The sequence below is a fragment of the Mercenaria mercenaria genome, chromosome 13, assembly GCF_021730395.1.
Source record: "Mercenaria mercenaria strain notata chromosome 13, MADL_Memer_1, whole genome shotgun sequence".
Taxonomy (NCBI): Eukaryota; Metazoa; Mollusca; class Bivalvia; order Venerida; family Veneridae; genus Mercenaria; species Mercenaria mercenaria.
In genome coordinates this window covers 76,993,055-77,016,398 of record NC_069373.1, presented here as the reverse complement: position 1 = coordinate 77,016,398, position 23,344 = coordinate 76,993,055, and the positions used below count along the sequence as shown (strand labels likewise).

The 23,344-nt window shown below is 35.5% G+C and overlaps 2 protein-coding genes across 2 annotated transcripts; one reads left to right on the top strand and one right to left on the bottom strand.

Annotated features, from left to right (window-relative positions):
- Nucleotides 1–7,487: 7,487 nt before the first annotated feature.
- On the top strand, nt 7,488–18,289 carry LOC123528804 (uncharacterized). The gene is made up of 2 exons (XM_045308810.2): nt 7,488–7,735; nt 10,278–18,289. Exon 2 carries the CDS (start codon nt 10,308–10,310, stop codon nt 13,395–13,397), a length of 3,090 nt encoding a protein of 1,029 aa, XP_045164745.2. The 5' UTR covers nt 7,488–7,735; nt 10,278–10,307; the 3' UTR covers nt 13,398–18,289.
- A 967-nt stretch (nt 18,290–19,256) lies between these two features.
- LOC123530167 (uncharacterized) lies at nt 19,257–23,114 on the bottom strand. Its single transcript, XM_045310907.2, has 2 exons — nt 21,473–23,114; nt 19,257–20,974 (listed from the first exon to the last, which is right to left on the bottom strand). The coding sequence occupies exons 1-2, from the start codon at nt 21,702–21,704 to the stop codon at nt 20,358–20,360; spliced, it is 849 nt and encodes a 282-aa protein (XP_045166842.1). The 5' UTR covers nt 21,705–23,114; the 3' UTR covers nt 19,257–20,357.
- Between the last annotated feature and the right edge of the window lie 230 nt (nt 23,115–23,344).

Genomic DNA, 23,344 nt, shown 5'->3' with positions numbered 1-23,344 from the left:
CTATATTCGAAAGTCTGAATTTTTAAATTTTTGGAACAATTTTCATAAAAATCGGATTACACAATTTTCAAATAAAAACTTTACGGGGGTCAGTGAATGCCAGCTGAAATTTGTTAGGGTATTGCCAACGAAAAACTGAAAAAGGGTGGCATTCCTGTTTAGTCAGAAGACTTATGAGAAATCAGAACATTGAAATAAAGAAAGATCGCCTTTAAAACTAGTCGCATCCTGCGGTATAGCCCTTTGCCAGAAACCCAAAAAAATTATTTAATGGGGGTTATGGTCTTTACAGCTTTGAATAAATTATAAAATGAAACTATGGGAATAAGAACTTAACAACAACAACGCAATAAACAACAAAAATAGTACAAGCATGAAAAATTACCGTAGTTTTTGCAGCCCTTTTTTCAACGAAAACGGCATAATTCCCGCTAAAAACAAAATACCGACTTTTTGCTTTTTTTTCTTTAAATAAACCCTTTAACGGCTCCTGTGTAAATTTTTTTACAAGAAAACAAAGGGTTCACAGTATTTTAAAATAAACTAGAAAATTTTTTCATTTCTCATAAATTTTTGGATGATGTCATTTGTTATGTAGCTGCCGTCCCATTTTTCCTGTGTGAAAAAATTTTGTATGACGCCCGTTAGTCAACAATCGAGTAAAAATTGGTAAGGTAGCTAATTTTAAAGAGGTTAAAAACTTTGTCAAAAACAAAACCGTTCTGGCGTGGGGTCTTAAAAATTTTCGAGATGCCCGTTTCACGTATGTGGGTTTCTTATCCTGCATGTCCCTCATTTTCACGTCAATCGGGGGTCAATTAACGCTTCCTACTTTTTGATGACGAGTGGTAATGCCCGACAGTACACTAGTAAATGACCGATGTTAATAGGGTGAAAACCCGATTTAGAGGGCGAAGGCACGATAGTGGGGTCACGGAGAAAAAAAAAGGTCTTTTGTGTTGTCGTGATATTGCTTTATATCGTATCATCATTTCCCCTTCCACCGCCATGTCTGCGATCACCCTCCCTTGTATCGGTATTCGTGTGATAAAACCCTGTACTGTTTTTAGTATTGACATTTTGGCGATACGAAACACCGAATGTACGTATAAAATTGTTTTGATGTGTCTATTTATGACAAATTTTCGCATGCGCAGCTTTTTCAGAAAATAAACTGTTTACACGTAAATCGCGTAAAATTAGATACAGCTAAGCAAGAGTCCTTGAACTTTTCTACTTGCTTTTTAAGCGCATATACATTACATGTACACACGGAAATAAAATTTTATTAAAGCTGCTAGCTCAAAGATGTGGTTGAAACTTTCAGTTGCACATTTGACATAACATTTATATTTTATTATGTGATAAAACATAATCCGGTATAAGTTTAGTTTAAAAAAAAATGGCACAGCCAAAATAAAAGTCATTTGACCTTGCATGCAACATGAAATATTTTATTTCATTCCTTAATATTTTTAAAGATTTACACGCGCAATGTCATGACGACAGTCACAATTATGCTATGTTCAAAATAGTTTTATACCAGCTGAATCATAATTAAGTTGCCGACGGAATTATTCATAAAATCAACATAATTCATAAATGTAATAACATTTTAAATAATTTGTCTAAAAAGATCTGCTAATCCGCAGATTAAAAGTTAAAACTTGGTCATAAAAATTGCACTAATACACTTACTTTTTATTAGACGAGCCAAAGAGCTATAAAAATATTTTATAAATACTTCCGTGGACAACTGGGGAACTATTTAGCTGGCGTCTCTTGGTAGCAACAAAACTGCAACTGACAGAGTAAATAAAACATAACAATTTTGATATCACTTATCGAAACTGAAAGATGGATATGAAGATAAAAGTCTCTGCTAAGGTATACAAACAGTTTTTAGTTGTATACTAAACAAAATTACATCGAAGGTAAGTATATTTGTTTCTTTATTTGAGTTTATCCTATGTACAATACAATATTACAACATATGAGATAACAATATGTACATAGCCATTCTTATGTTAGAATTATAAGAGATTTTTCACAGATACAAATATATACATGTTAAAAAACTCTCTATGTTTTAAATCATAAAATACCGTGTACATTATGTAATAGTCTTGTATATATAGACAACGACGTAAATTGACGTCTTGATATAGATTACCGCCCCTCATTGGAAATAAGTTGCAAAATTTTCGTGGACCATCCTTTCATTTAATTTGTATCAGCTATATCATGTCTAAAATGATAATTTGGCTTCATCTGTGATATCCTTTTCTGCTAATAAAGCAGAACAAAGCAAAATAGAACATTTTCTTCCTTTCAATACTTGACATGACATACTCTCAGAAAAAATCAAAGTACTGAGAGGACTGATGGGGGCAATGCTTTGCAGTTTCAAGACTTGATGTAACCCATTCATGTCAGGGAAGTACATGCAGGCATTATGTAATGCACTTGTGTGTGGAAAGAAATGGAGTGGTCACAACTTTAAGAGTGCACAACAATAAAATTTATTAACTTTGTGTTCAATACGCTTCTATATTTTGTTCAAAAGGTAAAGATAAAAAATCTAGTCTTGTTCAATGGCAGTTGTTCATCGACAAACAAAATTGCCAGGTTTGATAAATGAAAAAGATAAAGCTATACAATGTATTTCAATTTCTTCAATTACTTCTGTTTGCCCCTTTTATGTCCTGACATCATGTGTTCTTGAACTCTAACAAAAACAGGCAAACTTTGTAACACTTTATGAAAGTTTGGAAAGAAAGTCAAAATATTCCAATATGTGAAAGTTTAAAGGAACAGGATTTCCTTGAACTGACATTGAAAAAATCTGGCTATGTTTTCTAATGTGTACAATACTTATCAATTAAAGAGGTCAGGAATGTTTTTTGTTACAAATAAGCATCATTTTATTAAGGAGTCGTCATTAGGTAACACACAAACACCTGTAAAAAATATTTTTATAGATCTACCTTTTTTCCATTCCAACTATTGCTAAAATTCAGTAACTGTTTTCTTAAAAACATACATGATATATGATGATATTATTATTCATATTGTTTGTTATGTTTGTTGATCAAAATACATTGTCTTTTTCAATTTTAGGTTATTTAATGTACACCTGTATTTCAAACTATCAATATCATGATATAAGAAATACATTAAACACTATGAAAACCGTGATTCGTCATATCAATGAACCTACCGAACTGGCGTATACAGTTAGGTTCGAGTAAATTAGGATACGAAACGCCCGTGGAAAAAGGACAAGATTTCTGGTGTTCTGCCTTCGAATATAACCATCAGAAACCATTTGCATCCTCAGATAGATGAAATACATTAAACTGGTAACATAAATGTATATCTGCAGGGATAATTACCAAGAAAATGAGGCCAAAATATAACGGGCACCTCTGGCAAGTTATCATCGCGGAGTGGTGGATTACCTCCCATAGCAAAAATTACTCAGTCTAAAAAATGATGAAATACGTATATGTACGCGCAATTATAACAGTATTTAGCGCACTTTTTACGTTAAACGATAATTTTCCTGCAGATAAATACCAGTTTGATCAGCGTATATGGCGTTTTTTTTTTAAAAATCAAAATCTGGGAATGAATGTTTTCCTCGGTCCTTTTTCAAGGATTTCCCGAACATTATAATTATGTTAAACAAGTCATATACATAATGTTCTGATCTTTAGACTAAAGAATCGGGCACATGTTCAGTTTGGGATATGCTGTACTTTTCCAGAAAAAGCGTGTTTCTATTGGCCCTATTGTGAGGTCGGATTTCAGGAAAAAGTAAAAAAAAATATCTCTCCTGATTTGCGGTGGCGTGGTGGTTCCAATTGAAATTACTGCATGCCCGCAAGATTCTGATGCCATAACTTTTGACAACATACCATGGATTCAAACCTTCCCTAGATGACATGCATATTCTGGATGCTCTCTCCAATTCACAGTACATATCCATATCGATGCACTCTTTGCGAAATCTGCTATATCGACGGTTTCTCTGCGTCGGCACCGGCTATTTTTTGCTATAAACAGTGCCCAGGTTGGTATGGGAGGCGAAAAATCGAGCTGCCATCCATGATCATAGGTATGCTGCTCAAAATAAGTAGAGCACGGAACATTAGAATGTCTTTTCTATATTTTATAGTGTTTACTTTTTAATTAGCAGCGATTTTGCTCGCAACTCGATGACATTTGTTGATGGTGTACTGACATGGAACACTAGCTCGACTTTTTCCACAGTCTTTAACCAGTTTTTAATTTGATATCATAAATATCAAGCGCACTATTTGTATTCATTTATCAATATTCTTCTAAATAATAAAGATAAATAGGCCGAAATGTAAATGGAATTTTTCAAAACTACTTACTTTCGGTTTTGTCGTGGCACCGGCGGTCTCTCTGCATACCAGTTTTTTTTTTTTATGATGCACAGGCAGGCTTCTGCATTACGCACAGAGAGGCTCTAGGCTAATGACTATCTGGAAACATTATAGCTTAATTAATTTGGTGTGTTTATCTGACTTTTTATAACTGCCAACCTGTTTATAGCAAAGAATCGCCGGTGCCGACGCAAGAAACCGCCGATAAAGCATATTTCGCAAAGAGTCTGCCAATATGGATATGCACCGTGCAATTGTGTATTAAATTTTAGTAACTATTTGAAATTCAATTCATTTTTATGCAACTTCTGTGGACAAGACATTTTGATTAACGATTTACAGCTGATTTCGAGATCAAAATATATAATTATACATAATAAACAATCACGAATAAGGACGGTCCGACCAAGTACATAAATATGCCTTTAAGCTTTAAAATGTTCTTAATAGTTGGTGTAAAACAGAAGTAATCTGTTCATAGTTGATTTTACGAATTCGAAATGAGAGAAAAAAAATCTACTGACGCTTATTAGATTAGATTATAATTACAAAAAATCAAACTGTCAAATTAATCCCCCCACCCCCACCCCACGAACCAAATAAGTCATAAATTCAAACTGACGAATAAGTAATGAATTTTTTCTACCTATTCTATTTCAAGTAAACCACTGTTTTTTATTTTATTTTTATTATTATTATTTTTTATATAGTATTAATTTTTATAAATAACATATCTCTTGAAAATATTTTCTTAGACATGCGAAAAGTATTTCATTTCAGCACTCTATTTTCTGAAATAATATTTTAGAAATAACACCTGCACAGAAAAGATATTTTAACAGATTGCGAATCGGGATCTATAGGATGTTGCCGCATATTTATAGATTCGCCTAGCCTGGGAATCCAGTCTGACAATTTCTAATCTTTTATTTACCTGCAAATTGACACACACATGATAATATCAGAAACTCAATGATTGCCAATTAACACTAATTAGCGCACATTAGCAGCATCTATAATGCATAAATATTAAGTATGATTTCTTCTGACAAAGCACAAATATTATCAACGGCTTCCCAGGCTAAGATTCGCCTACTGATAAACGGTACTGATCGCCACAAACTGATAAAGTTTCTCCGTAATACACATCCACAACAGTGTCGAGGCACAGTGATGAAAAAATCAATAATCTGTCGGCTTATCAGTGGCGTTAGTAGTTGCTATTTTCACGCAGAATCATGAACACATTTTTTTGAGCGTATTGAAACTAGTTATTGGATTTCAGAATAGGTCACATGATCAAAACAAGTCTCGGTTTCAGAATCGATCACGTGATCAAATCAAGCGTCTTTATTATTCTTACGCTTAAGAAGATCTATTATAATTTATATTTACAATGCAGTTTAGTTTTCTTCACACACTGTTGTTGATATAAAATGTGTAGATCTATTTAATCATACCTGGATCAAAAATATAATTGCAAAATGCAATATGAAAGTTATGTTTGGTAAATACTTTGGAACTTGTTTTCTGTGTGTTGTGAATTTCTCTGTCATGTAATAAAACATTTATTGAATGGATTGCCGGTCAATAGTCAAAACTATTGTCCGAGCTTCTAATGTATAGTTTGGGCATGTTATTCAATAAGAGTACAATATATCAATTATATATTAATTTAAAAACGAATTAATAAAAAGGCTTTGATTAACAAAACAGGTTTCAAAAAAAAAAATGTCAAAAGCAATTAGCACGGTGATGCCTTTGGCTATATAACTTTTTTTACTCAAAAGCTGCCACAGACCCTTACCAAAATATCAGGCTTCCGGCGAACGTTGCGGCAAATTTGCCGCAAACGTTTTGGTGAATTTGCCGCAAACTTTCTTTTGGCAAACTTTTACCATGCAAATTAGTTTGCGGCAAATTTGCGGCAAACAATTTATGCAAATGAAGTTTGCAGCAAGTTTGCGGCAAACCTAATTTGCATGGTAAAAGTTTGCCGCAAGTTCGCCAAAACCTTTCTGGCGAACTTCTGGCAATGTTCTGCCGAGCTTTTGGCAAACTATTTATGCAAATTAGTTTGCGGTGACTTTGCAGCAAACAATTATGCAACATTGTTTGCCGCAAATTTGCTGCAAACTTTTGGCGCTAAAGTAACAGACCTTTCGTTTTTGAAGAACAAAGGATATATTTTCAAGAAAATTAAGAAAGGACTATTAAATTAGCAAAATATCATCTGCTAATAAATTAGATGATTTATCTTTTCTAAAGAATTATAAAGAAAATATACAAATGCACGAGATCATTATGATAAAGTATGTCGTTAGTAAATATATTTTATGCTTACATGTGTAAATGTCTTAATAAATTTGCAGATTCACTAAATTAATTATTGCAATCTATTGTATCTAATGGTCTTTAGGTGACACATGTCTGAAATAAACAAAGGCACCGTATAAAAATCATTCTGCTTTTGCATGCGTAAGAATGTGAAAACTAACCTTACATCGCATAACATTTATCCACGGAATTAAACACAGTATACTTCGGTGATTTATCCATCTTTTTGTGGAAGTTTTTGTTTAGTAAAGAAACAAATAATTCATGTTAATACAACTTTGTTCAACTACTGTTTGGCAGTTTGAAAATGGAGCCAAACACTATGCAGCCAATAAAAACAAAGAAAAAGTCATGTGATACTGTTCTGGCAATCCTCTGGCGAACTTTCACATCTGGTCAGATAATTGAAAGATCGTATGGCGAATGTTTTGGAGAAGAAAGTATAGATAAAAGATTCTGGTGACGTTTTGGTGAACAAAATTTCTGGCGATGTTATGGCAAACTCTTAATTCAGTAAAATCTGTGGTTAGTTTGCAGCAAAGTCACCGAAACGTTTGCCGAAAGTTCGCCGCTACCGGCGAACTCCTGCAAACATTTATTATTCTGTTCTGGTGAACTAAAATGTTTGCGGCAAATTTACCGCAACTTTGCCGCAAACTTTTCATTTCGATAAGGGGAGTCGCTTTAAAATGTGTTACCATTAAATGAATTTACTCATGCGCGTTATTTACATGCCAGATAATTGTAGTCAATGACAAAGTTCTCATGTCATACTTGAGTAATTGTTATTGTTAGGTATTAAAAGGGATAGAGTAAAAACTGGTAGTACCCTAGTTGAAATGTGTGTGTAAATCACTTGTTCACAACTTGTAATGTATTATTCTTTTATGATACAGTAGTTCGGTAGAAGAGGACGTAAACTTCAAACGGATCGATAAAAGTGAATACGAGGAAAAATACAAAGGGACACTTTTTTGCGACAGGTATGTAATCTTTCCTATTTCACTGTATCACTTATAGGATCTGCCCGACCGTGAGGGGTCACGACCATGGCTTTGTAACTGGTAACATAAGGCCAACTTTGTCCGTCAGTTTTAAGAGGAGGAGGACGTCCAACAATCCAGACGTGACGTTGGGCATGTGTGGTAGCTTCACTCATTCGGCTAATCGGTATAAATTATTTCATGATCTGATATTTCATATAGTCGCCATCCCGCTAGTCAAAAGTTATCACGCTGTCCTTAAACGTTATACTATGGGAACTACCGCTCCCTGAGCTATAAAGCTTTGTTGTTGTTGTTTTGTTTTTGTTTGAGGCCCCGTGTGGGGTAACCCCGTTTTATATCCCCTTAACTGGTATAACAGGCGTCGGAAAACCATCCGCCTATTAACCTTATAATATTCAAAGTTTTTTTTATATAAATAATAAAAACAACTACATGCATATGCAGTACCATACATAATATCTTATCAACATACAATTGGTGATATTTCAAATATTGAAAAAAAAAGAAAATAAACGAACCTCAAACAGCTTTAAAGTTAAGATTAAGAGTCTGGTGTAAGGGTGCTTTATAACTGGGGAAATCGAATACCTACTTGAATGAGTTTGACACCTGCTCGAACCCGCAGTGGTGTGAGGGGGACAAGCTATTTGAAGTTGACAAGCTCCCATATTTCTAGCTGCATGGATATTAAAGGGACAGTTAAAGCAGCATTTTGTAATGTTTTATATTATATCAGGTCAAAGAAATATTCATTTAGATAATGAATTGATTAACATAATATTGCAGCTTTGTTGAACAGTTGAAATAAACATGCAAATTAATTTTCTTATCTATCAGCAATATTCAGACACAGACCGCAACAGCTGTTTTTTAGCTCATCTGATTTTTTGAAAAAAAATGATGAGTTATTGTCATCACTTGAGCGGTTGTCGGTGTCGGCGTCGGCGTCGGCGTTGCCTGGTTAAGTTTTATGTTTAGGTCAGCTTTTCTCCTAAACTATCAAAGCTATTGCTTTGAAACTTGGAATACTTGTTCACCATCATAAGCTGACCCTGTATAGCAAGAAACATAACTTCATCTTGCTTTTTGCAAGATTTATGGCCCCTTTTGTACTTAGAAAATATCAGATTTCTTGGTTAAGTTTTATGTTTAGGTCAACTTTTCTCCTAAACTATCAAAGCTATTGCTTTGAAACTTGGAATACTTGTTCACCATCATAAGCAGACCCTGTACATCAAGAAACATAACTCCATCTTGCTTTTTGCAAGAATTATGGCCCCTTTTGGACTTAGAAAATCAGTTTTCTTGGTTAAGTTTTATGATTAGGTCAGCTTTTATCCTAAACTATCAAAGCTATTCATTTAAAACTTGCAACACTTGTTCACCATCATAAGCTGACCCTGTACAGCAAGAAACATAACTCCATCCTGCTTTTTGCAAGATTTATGGCCCCTTTTGAACTTAGAAAATATCAGATTTCTTGGTTAAGTTTTATGTTTAGGTCAACTTTTTCTCTTAAACTATCAAAGCTCTTGCTTTAAAACTTGCAACTCTTGTTCACCATCATAAGCTGACCCTGTACAGCAAGCAACTTAACTCCATCCTGCTTTTTGCAATAATTATTGCCCTTTTTGGACTTAGAAAAATCACTTTCTAGGTTGAATATTATGTTTAAGTCAACTTTTCTCATAAACTATCAAAGCTATTGCTTTAAAACTTGCAACAGTTTTTCACCATCATAAGTGGACACTGTACATCAAGAAACATAACTCTATCCTGCTTTTTGCAAGAGTGATGGCCCTTTTTAGACTTAGAAAATCATGGGTAGGACAATATTTCTATTATACAAAAAAAAATCAGATGAGCGTCAGCACCCGCAAGGCGGTGCTCTTGTTTCTATATTTTGTCGAGAGTGTCGATCTTTTGTCTTTTGTATTGTTTAAATTTTGCGCTGCAAAGGTTGATTCCTGCCATATTGTTCTGATGTGTTGGTGCGTGTGAAGGGTACCAAGGTGTGGATTTTCTACAGAGAATTTGGCATGTCGGCGCGCTTTTTTGTCGTCTCTGGCGTAGTTGATGCCTTTCAAATGCACCAAAACGGCAGGTCGAGAGGGCACAAATCAGCCACCATAGTAGTTTCATAAAAATGCCCGCCAATGACTGCAAACATGTCAGAAAGCAGCCTCTTGGGCTCTCCTGGTATTATATATACAGATATATAGTGCCTGCATTTCGGTTATCGGCTACGTTAAGTTATGACGACAGCGTGAATAATATGTGGTGAATATAATGGTGGTAGCCACACAGTTAATGACAGACCTACTTTTAATATTTTCATTGACCTAAGCTTTGTTCAGTATTGCTGCAAAGTAGTAAAAACGCTCCCAACAAAACTACATATTTTTGTCCGCAGTAATGTATTCTCCTTATTAATTATATAATCGGTGCATTGTTTTATTAGAGGTACTATACTATTGTTTCTTACATAAGTAATTATTGCATTTTGTCTATATTTCAGGACACATGTCAAACTACTAGAACGTACAGGATGAAAACTTCACTGACATTATTGTTGGTTTTGCTGGTGCGAACCGTCGCCCTGCCGACACTAAGTGGAGGCGATAATGTGACACAACCAAGTGTCACACAACCACGGACAGCTACCATCATTAAACTTCCAGCGGCACCAGCTTTGCCTACGGTTAAGAAAGACCTCCCTCCATTACCAACCATTAAAACAAGGACCTCAACCGTCATCAAAACTGAGTTGCCACCGGGAAATCGAGGTGCTTTACATACGAACAATATCACAAAATTTGTTCCACTCGAACATGCTGACAATCCGTCAAAATCTGATGTACCGTATGTTGCTGCTTCAGTACTGAAAAACTGCGAGATTATGCCAGAAGACAAGGGATTAACGTCTCGCATCGGTGCTGCTCTTAACAGTGGATCAAAAATGATAAAATTTCATCTGCATATCAAACGCCCAGAACGACAGTTTTACGGATATAACGAAAGCAACGTATACAAACCATTCTTTTGGGTTCGATCCACAGGTCGCCATGGAACAGGACTGTTGCTATTGAGGCCGGAATATGACGTGTTGTCTTTAACAACCCTTGAACTTGGTGTAGAAACAATGCACGTGAATATTACTGAGAATCCAAGTTACTGTCTTAGCCAGCTGTCATATTCGGATATTGAGGTACTTTTCCGGGAACTGGTTATGAATGATTTTCAAAATACAAGCTCAGGGGTGATTGTGAAACTGAAACCAACAGATCATGTTTGTAACATGCACGTGACGGATAACGATGGTGTTGCAGAGTTTAGGTTTCTGTGTTGCCAGAGAAGTGAAACTAATCATATAAGTTGCAGTTATTTGCAGTCCGACACTTGGCTGAATGTACTATTTGTTGTTATAGTAGTTTTAAAAGTTCTCGTAGTTTTGTTTAGTCCAAGATTAATACCAGATTCTTTTTATCGTCTGAAACATGTAGCTGCTCCATATATACACAGGTTGCAGCAGCCTCTATCGGTGAAAGCAGTCGCCACAACAAATCCTGAACAGTTCACAAATGTGAAGAACAAGTTTAAGTTAACGAAGTTTAGAGAAATGAAAAAGTTTAAAACAACACTACAAAATATGACTCTTGATGTACCTTATACTCTTACAATGAAGCAAGTGTTTCTACGAGTAAAATGTGGTCGTCTGCTGCCAGAAGATTCCGCTCCAGTTGGATTGTTTCGGACAATGTATGACTCATTCTTCAAGTGCAAAATCCGTGAAAGATCATCAGTTACAGAATGTTGCAACTCTAATTTCTTCACGTTTTCAACATTCCACAATAAGAGACTATCTTGGTACACAGTTTTAAAGCGTTTTATGATATCGATTCTACTAATACTGATAGCGACTCCTTGGATTATCCGGATTTATGTCTACTTTCAGTACGAACACGGTGAAATGCACATGCGCAAAGATGCTGCATACAGGAAATCTCTAGGTTTCTACTTCCCAGGGAATTTCACGTTATTGCTTACGCCGTTGCATGTTCTGTTCGTTTTAATCTACATACTTTTGTCTTTTGAGTCGTGTATCTTTGGTGTTATGAGCCGGAAGATGAAGGAACAGTTCAAATTTGTTCTCCGGAAGTGCTTTCGGGACATGCGCGAAATGAAACAAATGGACGTAATTGGCTGGGTAGTAAAGGTTGCAGTAAAACCATGTACTTTGTTCGGCGGAATAGGAATTTGTGTTGGACTTGTAACCTGGACATTAAGTCTGCCGTTTCTGCTCCTTATTCTATCGTTCTACTTGTTTCCGACTTTGAATGTAACTTTACGTCTACTAGCTCATTTTGCGGTGTATCTCTTCCCCAAAAACGCTTGTAGTGAAATAAGAATATTTGCCAGGCTCTCCAGAATTATAGACAGTATTGAACAGAAGTTGGAAATGCAAGATATCGCCAGATTGGAATCATTAGAAAAACATGATTCAGTCCTTATGTCGGGCTGGAAAAGACTTCAGCAGCTAGTCATTATTTCACTGTGCCTCCTGTCCATGTATTCAGTAATATTTCTGATGACTGAGTTTGTATCTTTCATTGTCGAAATATTCGTCTATACATTAATGGGGCTTATTCTCAATGCTTCAATGACATTAACATACGTTTCACTTATTTTCCTTCTTGGGGTCTACGGAAATGACTGTTTTGGTGTTGTCAGTAAGAAATTCCTTGCATTTAACAAAACAATGAATTCCGCTGTACTAGAACTTGGTAAAGAGAAAGTTGAAAATGAAATTTATTCTGATGACGAAAAACAAGAAAATATTGCATTCAGAGTAAAAACGGAAAGAGCAGAGACAGTTGAAAATCCTGTGCAACTTGCAAAGAATGCGGACGGTCTTCCACGGTGGCAAGTTTCTAGAATGGTGCTTTTTCTTAGTAAGAATGACCGACCAATGATTCCAAAGAGTTTTTACTTCAAGTCATGTAAGATGCCATTCTACAGTGTTCCCGGAGAATTGCTTGTTAATTACTTGAGAGCAGCAGTGGAATTCGGAATGATTTTGTTATTCCTAATGTTCGTTCTCGTTGTAGTTCTCGCATTTGGGGACACGTACGAGATTTCAGCAACCAATAAAATGCTTGCAACTATTGCTGGTGGATTTTTGCCATTCATGCTGAGAAACATTGTTTTTAAATCGCACGCGTTTCCAGTGGTGGATAAAAGCAACATGCATTTCCAGGTTTGTTTGCACGACTTGTTAGAGGACCACCAGCAGACATGGCCGATTTACGACATTGATGTCGTTAACAGACAGATGTCGATCGATGACAGTAATTCGGATACCCACAATGAACGTGAAAACGAAAATAAAAATGCAACAGAAATACCGGTATTTGAAGAGACAAATCCATTCCTAAACAACGGAGAGCGCAGGAATGGTGTTAAAACTAACAATGAAGTCATTGACTTATTAATTCATATTGCTGGAGATATAGACCATGAAGACTTTCCCGGAATGACTGCCGAAAAACATGGCAGAAATTACAACGGTTCTACCTCTTTACTAGACGATCTGGATCCAGAAGAAAAAGAAATGCAAGAAATTCTTAAATCTATTTAGATGTAATGAAATCTTTATGAAAACAGGAGAACTAACAATATGTATGTTTAGCAAAAACAAGCTGATTTTGATATTGTCACAGTAATTTAGCCTACAAGTAGGAGTATATTGTTCTACTGGCATATCAGAATTATTGCTGTTTTAAAGTCACATGCACATTTTAGACAATCCGGTGAAATGAGATAAAAGGGATTTTATACGTATATTCTTTATAAGGTATATGCCCATTTTAATATCAGTACATTTTTATGGAACTATATTTACAGGGTTTCTTTTTTATATTTTATCATGTATATAAGTTGTATTTTAACATGACTGTTTATTGTTTTTAAACGTTACGGACATGTTACACCATGTTAACTGATTTATTTAATTTATTTTTTTAACATTTCAGCACAATTTCAAGCATTTAATGCGTTTTCTCGAATTTTTAGCTTTAACATTTTAACAGTGCGTATGTATCATTCCGATGTAAACGCATGTAACATTTGTTTTAGTGTACCAAGGGCATGTAGAATATGAATCATTGTTTCTGTTAAAAGAGAAAGGCGGTGTTGATGTTGGGCAATATTAATGTTTTGTTTAGTTATACGCTTAGGTTTTTAGCCATTTAAAGCAGTGAAGGGATTTTTAAAATCGATATAAACATGCAAAATATACAGATATTTCAAAAGTAGATATCAAATTACTTATAGCTACACTAAATTCTTGCGTACATGTGCACACTATGAAATTTTTTGATCACCATTTTTCTTTCAAAACTTCTCTGTAAGATCACAAATATGGTTTTGTAAGATAGTAATTGAAAACAGTAAACACTTAAAGGTTGGACAAAGGTCGCTTTTTATGGTTCTTTTCAAGTCGTCTATCAAAAAGAATGGTCTTTTGCCATACTTTAGCTGTCTTAATACTATTTTTAGCTCGACTATTTGAAGAATAAGTAGAGCTATCCTACTCACCACGGCGTTGGCGTCGGCGTCACACCTTGGTTAAGTTTTTCGTACCAGTCCACATTTTGACAAAGTCTTTTGAGATAAGGCTTTGAAACTTTCAACACTTGTTTACCACCACCATGGCCAGTTATAGGCAAGAGCACATAACTTCATCAAGGATTTTGGCTGAATTATGGCCTCCTTTGACTTAGAAATCATGGTTAAGTTTTTCGTACCAGTTCATATTTTGACAAAGTTTTTTAAGATAAAGCTTTGAAACTTTCAACACTTGTTTACCATCACCATGGCCAGTTATAGGCAAGAGCACATAACTCCATCAAGGATTTTGGCTGAATTATGGCCCCTTTCGACTTAGAAATCTTGTTTAAGTTTTTCGTACCAGTTCGTATTTTGACAAAGTCTTTTGAGATAAAGCTTTGAAACTTTCAACACTTGTTTACCATCACCATGTCCAGTTATAAGCAAGAGCACATAACTCCATCAAGGATTTTGGCTGAATTTTGGCCCCTTTCGACTTAGAAATCTTGTTTAAGTTTTTCGTACCAGTTCGTATTTTGACAAAGTCTTTTGAGATAAAGGTTTGAAACTTTCAACACTTGTTTACTATCACCATATCCAGTTATAAGCAAGAGCACATAACTCCATCAAGGATTTTGGCTGAATTTTGGCCCTTTTTGACTTAGAAATCTGGGTTAATATTTCGTACCAGTTCATATTTTGACAAAGTCTTTTGAGATAAAGCTTTGAAACTTTCAACACCTGTTTACCATCACCATATCCAGTTATAGGCAAGAGTACATAACTCCATCATGGATTTTGGCTGAATTATGGCCCTTCTTGACTTAGAAATTTTGGTTAAGTTTTCGTACCAGTTCATATTTTTTGTAAAGTGTTTGACGTATGGCTTTGAAACATTTATCACTTGTTTAATATTATAGTCTCTATCTGTGGGAAAGAGTACATAACTCCATCATGGATTTTGGCTGAACTATGGCCCTTTTTGGACTTCGAAATTGGTTCTGTTTTCATACAAGTCCACGTTTTGTCAAAACTATTTGACATATGGCTTTTAAACTTTGAACACTTGTTTATCATTATGATTTCCATCTGTAGGCAAGAGTACATAACTATGTTGACTGAATTATGGCCCTTTTTAGACTTTGAAATTGGTTCATACATTGCCATTTAGTGCAAGACTTATCGAAATCAAAGAAATACAGGAACATTGTTTGTCTAATCTATTTATTTCTTTTGTCTGAATATCTGTGGAAATATTTTGACCCCATTCTTCAATCAATTCTTCGAATAGTCGAGCGCGCTGTCATCAGACAGCTCTTGTTGTAACATATCTTTATTTATTCCACAGCCATAAAGGCCAGTAGATCAAGATTGCCTGTGCGTTTTTATTCTTTATATCAAAAAGCTAAACTAATTCAAAGTTCTGCTATAAAGTCCCCACACGTTCGTATTTCGTGGGCTATTTTACACATTGCATTTCTAAAAAATACGTTATTAAAATATTATAAATGCTTATATGAGCCGCGCCAAGGGAAAACCAACATAATGGCATTGCGACCAGCAGGGATCCAGACCAGGGGAAGGGGCTATTCTACTCGCCCCGGCGTCGGCGTCGGCGTGACCTTTTTTGTTTAAGTTTTTCGGCAACCTTTGTTTTTCTTGTTACTAATGCTTATATCTTACTGTAACTTCACATAAACATTGTCCAGCATACAAACAAAGTATGTGCAGAGAATGGGCCCATTATACCCAAGGTCAAGGTCACCACAATCTGACTAAAGTACATCTCCTATTACGCTACGCTTAGGATCTTCGTTTAGAAGATCAAGTACTTTAGTCAGATTGAGGTCACCAAGGTGTTGCACTTAGGTAATTTTTAAGGTTTAAGTTTTTCGGCAACCCTTGTTTTTATGTCATATCTTTCTTACTATTGCTTATATCTTACTGTAACTTCACATAAACATTGTCCAGCATACAAACAAAGTATTGCAGGGGCTGGGCCCATTATACCCAACGTCAACGTCACCAAGGTGTTATACTTACGTTATTTTTAAGGTTTACATTTTTCGGCAACCTTTGTTTTTTTCTGTAATATCTTTGTTACTATTGCTTATATCCAACTGTAACTTCACATAAACATTGTCCAGCATACAAACAAAGTATGTACAGGGGCTGGGCCAATTATACCCAAAGTCAAGGTCACCAAGGAGTTATACTTGAAATTATTTTCATGTTAATTTTTCGAAAGCTTTATTTATAGACATATCTTTGGTGCTTTAAAAGATAATGACTTGAAATTAAAAATATTTCTTTGTAATCATCATCTGCATGTGTGGTTACAATCCCCAGAACTCTAATTGTATTTTTGATAGAATTATGCCCCTTTCATACTTAAAGTCTTTTTGGCAATCTTTACTTTGTGGATATAACTCTAGTACAATATAAGATAATGACTTGAAACTTAAAATGTATCTTTGTAATCATCATCTGCATGTGTGGTAACAATCCCCATAACTCTGATTTGTATTTTTGACCAAATTATACCCATTTAATACTTAAATTTTTTGACAAACTTCGTTTTTAGCTCATCTGATTTTTTGAAAAAAAATGATGAGTTATTGTCATCACTTGAGCGGTTGTCGGCGTCGGCGTCGGCGTCGGCGTCTGCGTCGGCGTTGCTTGGTTAAGTTTTATGTTTAGGTCAGTTTTTCTCCAAAACTATCAAAGCTATTGCTTTGAAACTTGGAATACTTGTTCACCATCATAAGCTGACCCTGTATAGCAAGAAACATAACTCCATCTTGCATTTTGCAAGATTTATGGCCCCTTTTGTACTTAGAAAATATCAGATTTCTTGGTTAAGTTTTATGTTTAGGTCAACTTTTCTCCTAAACTATCAAAGCTATTGCTTTGAAACTTGGGATACTTGGTCACCATCATAAGCAGACCCTGTACATCAAGAAACATAACTCCATCTTGCTTTTTGCAAGAATTATTGCCCCTTTTGGACTTAGAAAATCAGTTTTCTTGGTTAAATTTTATGTTTAGGTCAACTTTTATCCTAAACTATCAAAGCTATTGCTTTAAAACTTGCAACAGTTTTTCACCATCATAAGTGGACCCTGTACAGCAAGAAACATAACTCCATCCTGCTTTTTGCAAGAATGATGGCCCCTTTTGGACTTAGAAAATATCAGATTTCTTGGTTAAGTTTTATGTTTAGGTCAACTTCTTCTCTTAAACCATCAAAGCTATTGCTTTAAAACTTGCAACTGTTGTTCACCATCATAAGCTGACCCTGTAAAGCAAGCAACATAACTCCATCCTGCTTTTTGCAATAATTATTGCCCCTTTTGGACTTAGAAAAATCATTTTCTTGGTTGAAGATTATGTTTAAGTCAACTTTTCTCATAAACTATCAAAGCTATTGCTTTAAAACTTGCAACAGTTTTTCACCATCATAAGTGGACACTGTACATCAAGAAACATAACTCTATCCTGCTTTTTGCAAGAATGATGGCCCTTTTTAGACTTAGAAAATCATGGGTAGGACAATATTTCTATTATACAAAAAAAATCAGATGAGCGTCAGCACCCGCAAGGCGGTGCTCTTGTTTGGACATGACATTGGAACTATATAAGATAATGAATTGAAACTCAAAATATATCTTTACCATCATCATCATTACCCCTTCCATGCTTGACCTTTAACCCCTCTGAGTAGTAGGGTCTTTAAAGTAGAGGTCTTTTATTGAGACATAAATTCATTTTTCTGTCAAATCGCCGAATAGTGGAGCGCGCTGTCTTACGGACAGCTCTTGTTGTATTTTAAAATTGAAATACTTATTCTGTATTTTAAAATTAAACGAGCTATTTTTTTGCCAAATTTTACATTCAAAATAAATATGTATGTAAATATTATTGCCTTTATGTTTGTTTATTATCCCCGACGAAATCGTAGGGATTAGGGTTTGACGGGCGTTGGTTATGTGTCCGTTAGTCAGTCCGGCTTTTTGTCCGTGGCTCTATCTTTATAATAACTCGTGATCCCGTGTTGATATTTTGTGTGAGTGTCCGTATTCCTTTATTGCTATCACACTTTAAATGTTGTCAAAATAAACATAGGACGAGCAGAGTTATATATACGCAAAATTGTTCAGTATGAGTGTCTGCTCAATTACTACTGCATTTTTCTTTGAACTAAAAGGAATTTATACAGAATGTGCATCGGACATTAGATCGGATTCGTTTCTCTAGATTTATATCCTTAAAATTACTGTGACAAGATGAATAGTTCTACCTAAGTCTACCTAAGTATGCCTCACTTTGGTTGAGGTTTTTGCAATGTTCTAATATCTTCTTCATTACTTAATATAGTCAACGGAAACTTGCTGTTCTTGCTTATAGTGGCACTGTACATAGTGTGTCAAGACTCTTAACTGCATTTCTAGGGTTACGCCGTTTTTTAATTTGGATAAACCTTTACAGTTACTATATCAAAGCTATTCAGATCCATAAGCCATGATGAAAAGTGCATGTCCCGTAACTCTGCATTGTATTTTGGCAATGCTGTCCCCTTTTGGACTTGAAAATGCAGGTTAAAGTGTTGCACGAAAATTACTACATGTATCTCCAAAACTAATGCAGTTACTTGGCTAAAACTTCACACATATGTTGTATGCAACTGAAAACGATCGCAGCATCAAGTCGCATTTCATGACTTCGGACAACATATCTATTTCTTAGATGGAAAATAAATTTTACTGACAAGCCTTCGAATATTCGAGCATTTTGTCATGTGGCAGCTCTTGATATCGGATAATCTCCATAGAATATCAACACATTGCAATTCAATCATATTCAAGAAATCTTTTAAATAGTGATTTAATTATTCTTTTTTAATCGTTATGTATACATTATTATAATTTGCCTCTCGAAGCAATCGAATGCTGATATGACAAAAATGTTTAGGAGTTGTTTCCCTTACATAATGGATCAGTCGATTTCGTACAAATCACTGCACTGACTCCACGGAAAGAGAAATGTTTAGAAGAATAGCGCCAAAGCAATGTAACGAGTTCGAATCCCACTAAGAATGAACTCGAGATGAGTCCTCCCAAAATCACTTAAATAGTTTTAAAAGTTGTAAGAACATTCATAACAATGATTATAAAGAGTGCGAACAGTAAATTCAATAGTTATATTATTTTAATATATATAAAGCTATAATGTACTTTTAAATATTTCATAAAATACACAGAAACAATAACGGTAATAACAATTTATATAAATGTTATCATAAATCGTACAGAGTACAATAATATGGCAGTCAATCGGGACAGTGTTTTCAATCGCCGAGATACACAAACCTCGGTGTCCGTAGTGAACAATTTTATTTTCGACCCCAACACAAGGAGCAAAATACACTTAAAGACTGGCTGCAGTAGAATAGTTGGACACGAAGTCTTCAATATCTTTCAACATTTTCAAATACTATACAAGTGAGTCTTCTTTCTGCAAAAACTTATATATCACTTTGCAGTAGGAATATTATACGCAAGCATCAGGGTCTTCCATTATGAACACGTACTGCGTATAATGTCAGATGAGAAAAGCACATTTTAATGCCTTGTCAAGTTTTTTTTTTTTTGGTACGCACCGGGGTATCACCATTTATTGTTATCACATTCTAAACTCCTGTGATAAACTTTCACGTGACCAATCACAAAACACCTATAAAATGAGATTCATATTAATTAACCAGAATCTGTGTACTCTACACACGCGATATTTTTTCAATGGAACCTGCCAAATTTACCATATCTGGTGAAGCCATTTTAGAATCTGAGAAAGTCATATTCGCGGGAGACCCATTGTATTTTGAGCTGTCTGCATAATTTGTATCTCTGTACCGTGAGTTTTCACCCGTGGATGGGTTGTGTTTAAATGACGGTGGTGACACAGTCCTTCGCGGACTACTTCGGACTTTTCACACTTTTTCCTTTGGCACTGCTGAAGACAAATGGTCAAATTTGTCTGTAAACCCGTTTGGTCTTTGAGCATGCGCGCGCTGCTGTTCCGGGTCACGTGGCGGAAGTTCCGGTCTACAAGGAGGAACAGCAAGCTGAGTACGCGGCTGCTTTTTTATTTGGCCATTATGATTATAATCCGCGGGCTTTTTGAAACTGCTGTGAGATGTTAGTCCATAACTGCTGGAAGGAGGTCTATAAGTAGGTGAATCTGAAACTGAATTTAATTGATCTGAATTGGACACGTGTCCTCGCGGACTTGCACTGTAATTTCCTGATGAAGAACGTTGCAGATTTTCGTCGTCATCATGGGTCGCATGCAGATACATTTCACTGCCGACAAATCCTTGATTTATCACTCCACCGTTAGATTGTGAATACTTGCTATTCCCACCATATGGAACGTTTTGTGCTTTTCTCCATTCATTCATGGTATCACCACTGGGGCTTGTGTTTGCGAGTTTAAGGTCCGGGTAGGTTAACGACGTTGTGTTAGCATGTGAAAAAGCCGATCCATTGTGCAAAGCATAACTAGTCCTTATTTCATATTTTGTCTCCTTCAGCTGTCTTTCTAATTCTTGAAAAAGAAATAAACACTCATATAATATAACATTCTTCTGTCTCAATAACAAATCATTTAGTTAGTCCTTTATATCATGTTTTTAATATATGCTAAATTCAGCTAAATGTTTCAGAAAGTTTGAATGTCATAAAAAGCTGTTTAAGCAGACATATTTTGACATAACTATATCTAAATAGTGGCGCAAAATGTGTATTAGCTACTATTCAGGCCTATGCTAACACAGTAAAATGATTAGCTGCATTATTTCTCTGACCTGGAAAAATACAGTCAAACCTGTATTACGCAGCCAATCAAGGAAACAAAACTGTCTGCTTAAAGCATTTGGCTACTGAAGAAAAGTAAGACAGCTTAAAATTAGAACACGCAGTCAATTTAGGGAGTTACCAAACTGGTTACTTAAGGCAAGTGGCTGTTAGATATAGGTGGCCGCTAAAGCACGTTCAACTGTACTAGCTAAAGAAAGATCACGCGGTGGAAGAAAATGAAACCTACCCACTATTCGTCGTTTGAAGTAACAGATTATGATTATACTCATAACCATTATCACGACAAACAGAAACCCTAGGATCCCTATGATAGTATAGTCAGGAACCGAGAACTCCTCCGTCTCAGGGTGCATGTGTGTTGTTGTTGCTATGGTAACTGGTCGTGTGAAGGAGGAGTTTGTACAGTGTCCACAGAGAGAACTGGAGCAAGCACCGTCGATATTTTGATAAAATTTCATTTTGTCTACCTGTAGTGTCAGCTGACCTTCTTCGTAGGAACCAACCTAAGAACACAGAAAAGACGGAAGTCAAGAAACTAAAAATTTGGAAATATTTAAGTACTCACGTTGAAAGTGGCAATATTACTTTATACACTCATGTTTAAACTCTTCGTTTTGACAGTGTCTTACGTCTGATGGCGCTCTATTGGGCGATATGCTCGGTAGATAGATTGATTTTGGCTTCAAGTTCAGAAAAACGCCATTAAGACATGGTTCAAATTAATAATAAATCTATGAAATAAATATGTACGTGAGTAATAATCAGTGTCAGTTCCGTCAACACCAAGGATAACACAAAAATGGAAACATCTATTTTTACAATGCGGTATTAAAATACTACAATCAATTTATAACGAAGTATCTATGCTATATGGTGTTCGTATCGAGCGTATAAGAATGAGTTTTATTTTGTGATTTAAAATGATGATTTTAAAGTACATTTTGGTATCTTGTAACAGAACATGGAGACAAAATAACAAATAAACAACACCATAATTGTCGGCAGACATGTTTGACCATGTGTAGGCCGGAGAGTTGCCTTTATTTTCCAATGCTTTTGAGTCACAGGTTGAAATACAACGATTTATTTTTAATCTTGAAAAAAAATGTTCTCTGGAGAAAGGTGGCATGGCATTACTGCACAGGTAGGCTTTGATACAGGTCTGATTATACAAATGAAGCGGCATTTGAAACAGATCTGACTGTACAAATGAAGTGGCCTTTGATACAGGTGAAGCGGCCATTTAAACTGGTTTGATTTTGCGAATGGACAGATCAGACTCTACAAACGAAGTAGCCTTTAATACAGACATTACTAAATAAATGAAGTGACCTTTATAACAGGTTTGACTGTACAAGTGAAGCGGCCTTTGAAACAGGTTTGATTGTACAAATGACGCGGCCTTTGAAACAGGTTTGAGTAACAAAATGAAGCTGCCTATGATACAGGTTTGACAATACACAAAGCAGTCTTGGAATCAGGTTTGACTGTACAAATGAAGTGGCCTTTGAAACATGTTTGACTATACAGATGAAGTATTTGAGTAGTCATTTTACTGGTATTCTTTCAGTTTAGACAGAAATGTTATAGCACAGGGTTCAAGGGTATAAGACATGACCTGGAAACCAGTCTCAAAGGTCCAGCATCTGATTTGTTGATTGACGATGACTGTGCTGTATTACCAGCTCAGTTAAATATCTATTTGGGCCAAGAAAATATACTGATCATCTAAAACAGAGACTGCATGTAAACTTCTCCTTCGTTTGAGCAAAGCAAAGAGCTAACAAAAAAGTATGACATGAGAGAGCAAAGTCATGTCTGCATATGGTAACTAAAGTTTTAAACTGCAGTCCAAAGAAATGATGTTACTGCATACTCTTTTCTATCCCCCTCTTTCTTTCGCGGAAGAATATTGCGCTCCTAAAGTCGCGCATATCTCTATATAGCGCGTATGCTATCTACACATACGCCATTGGCTTTGCTAATTTCTTTCAGTTTCATCGCACTGTATCTCCCATAATCATCATCAGTAGTATGCACAACAGCAACGTAGGCCAGTCCAAGCTGATGAAGAAGCTTGGCTGTCGCCTGAAAATAA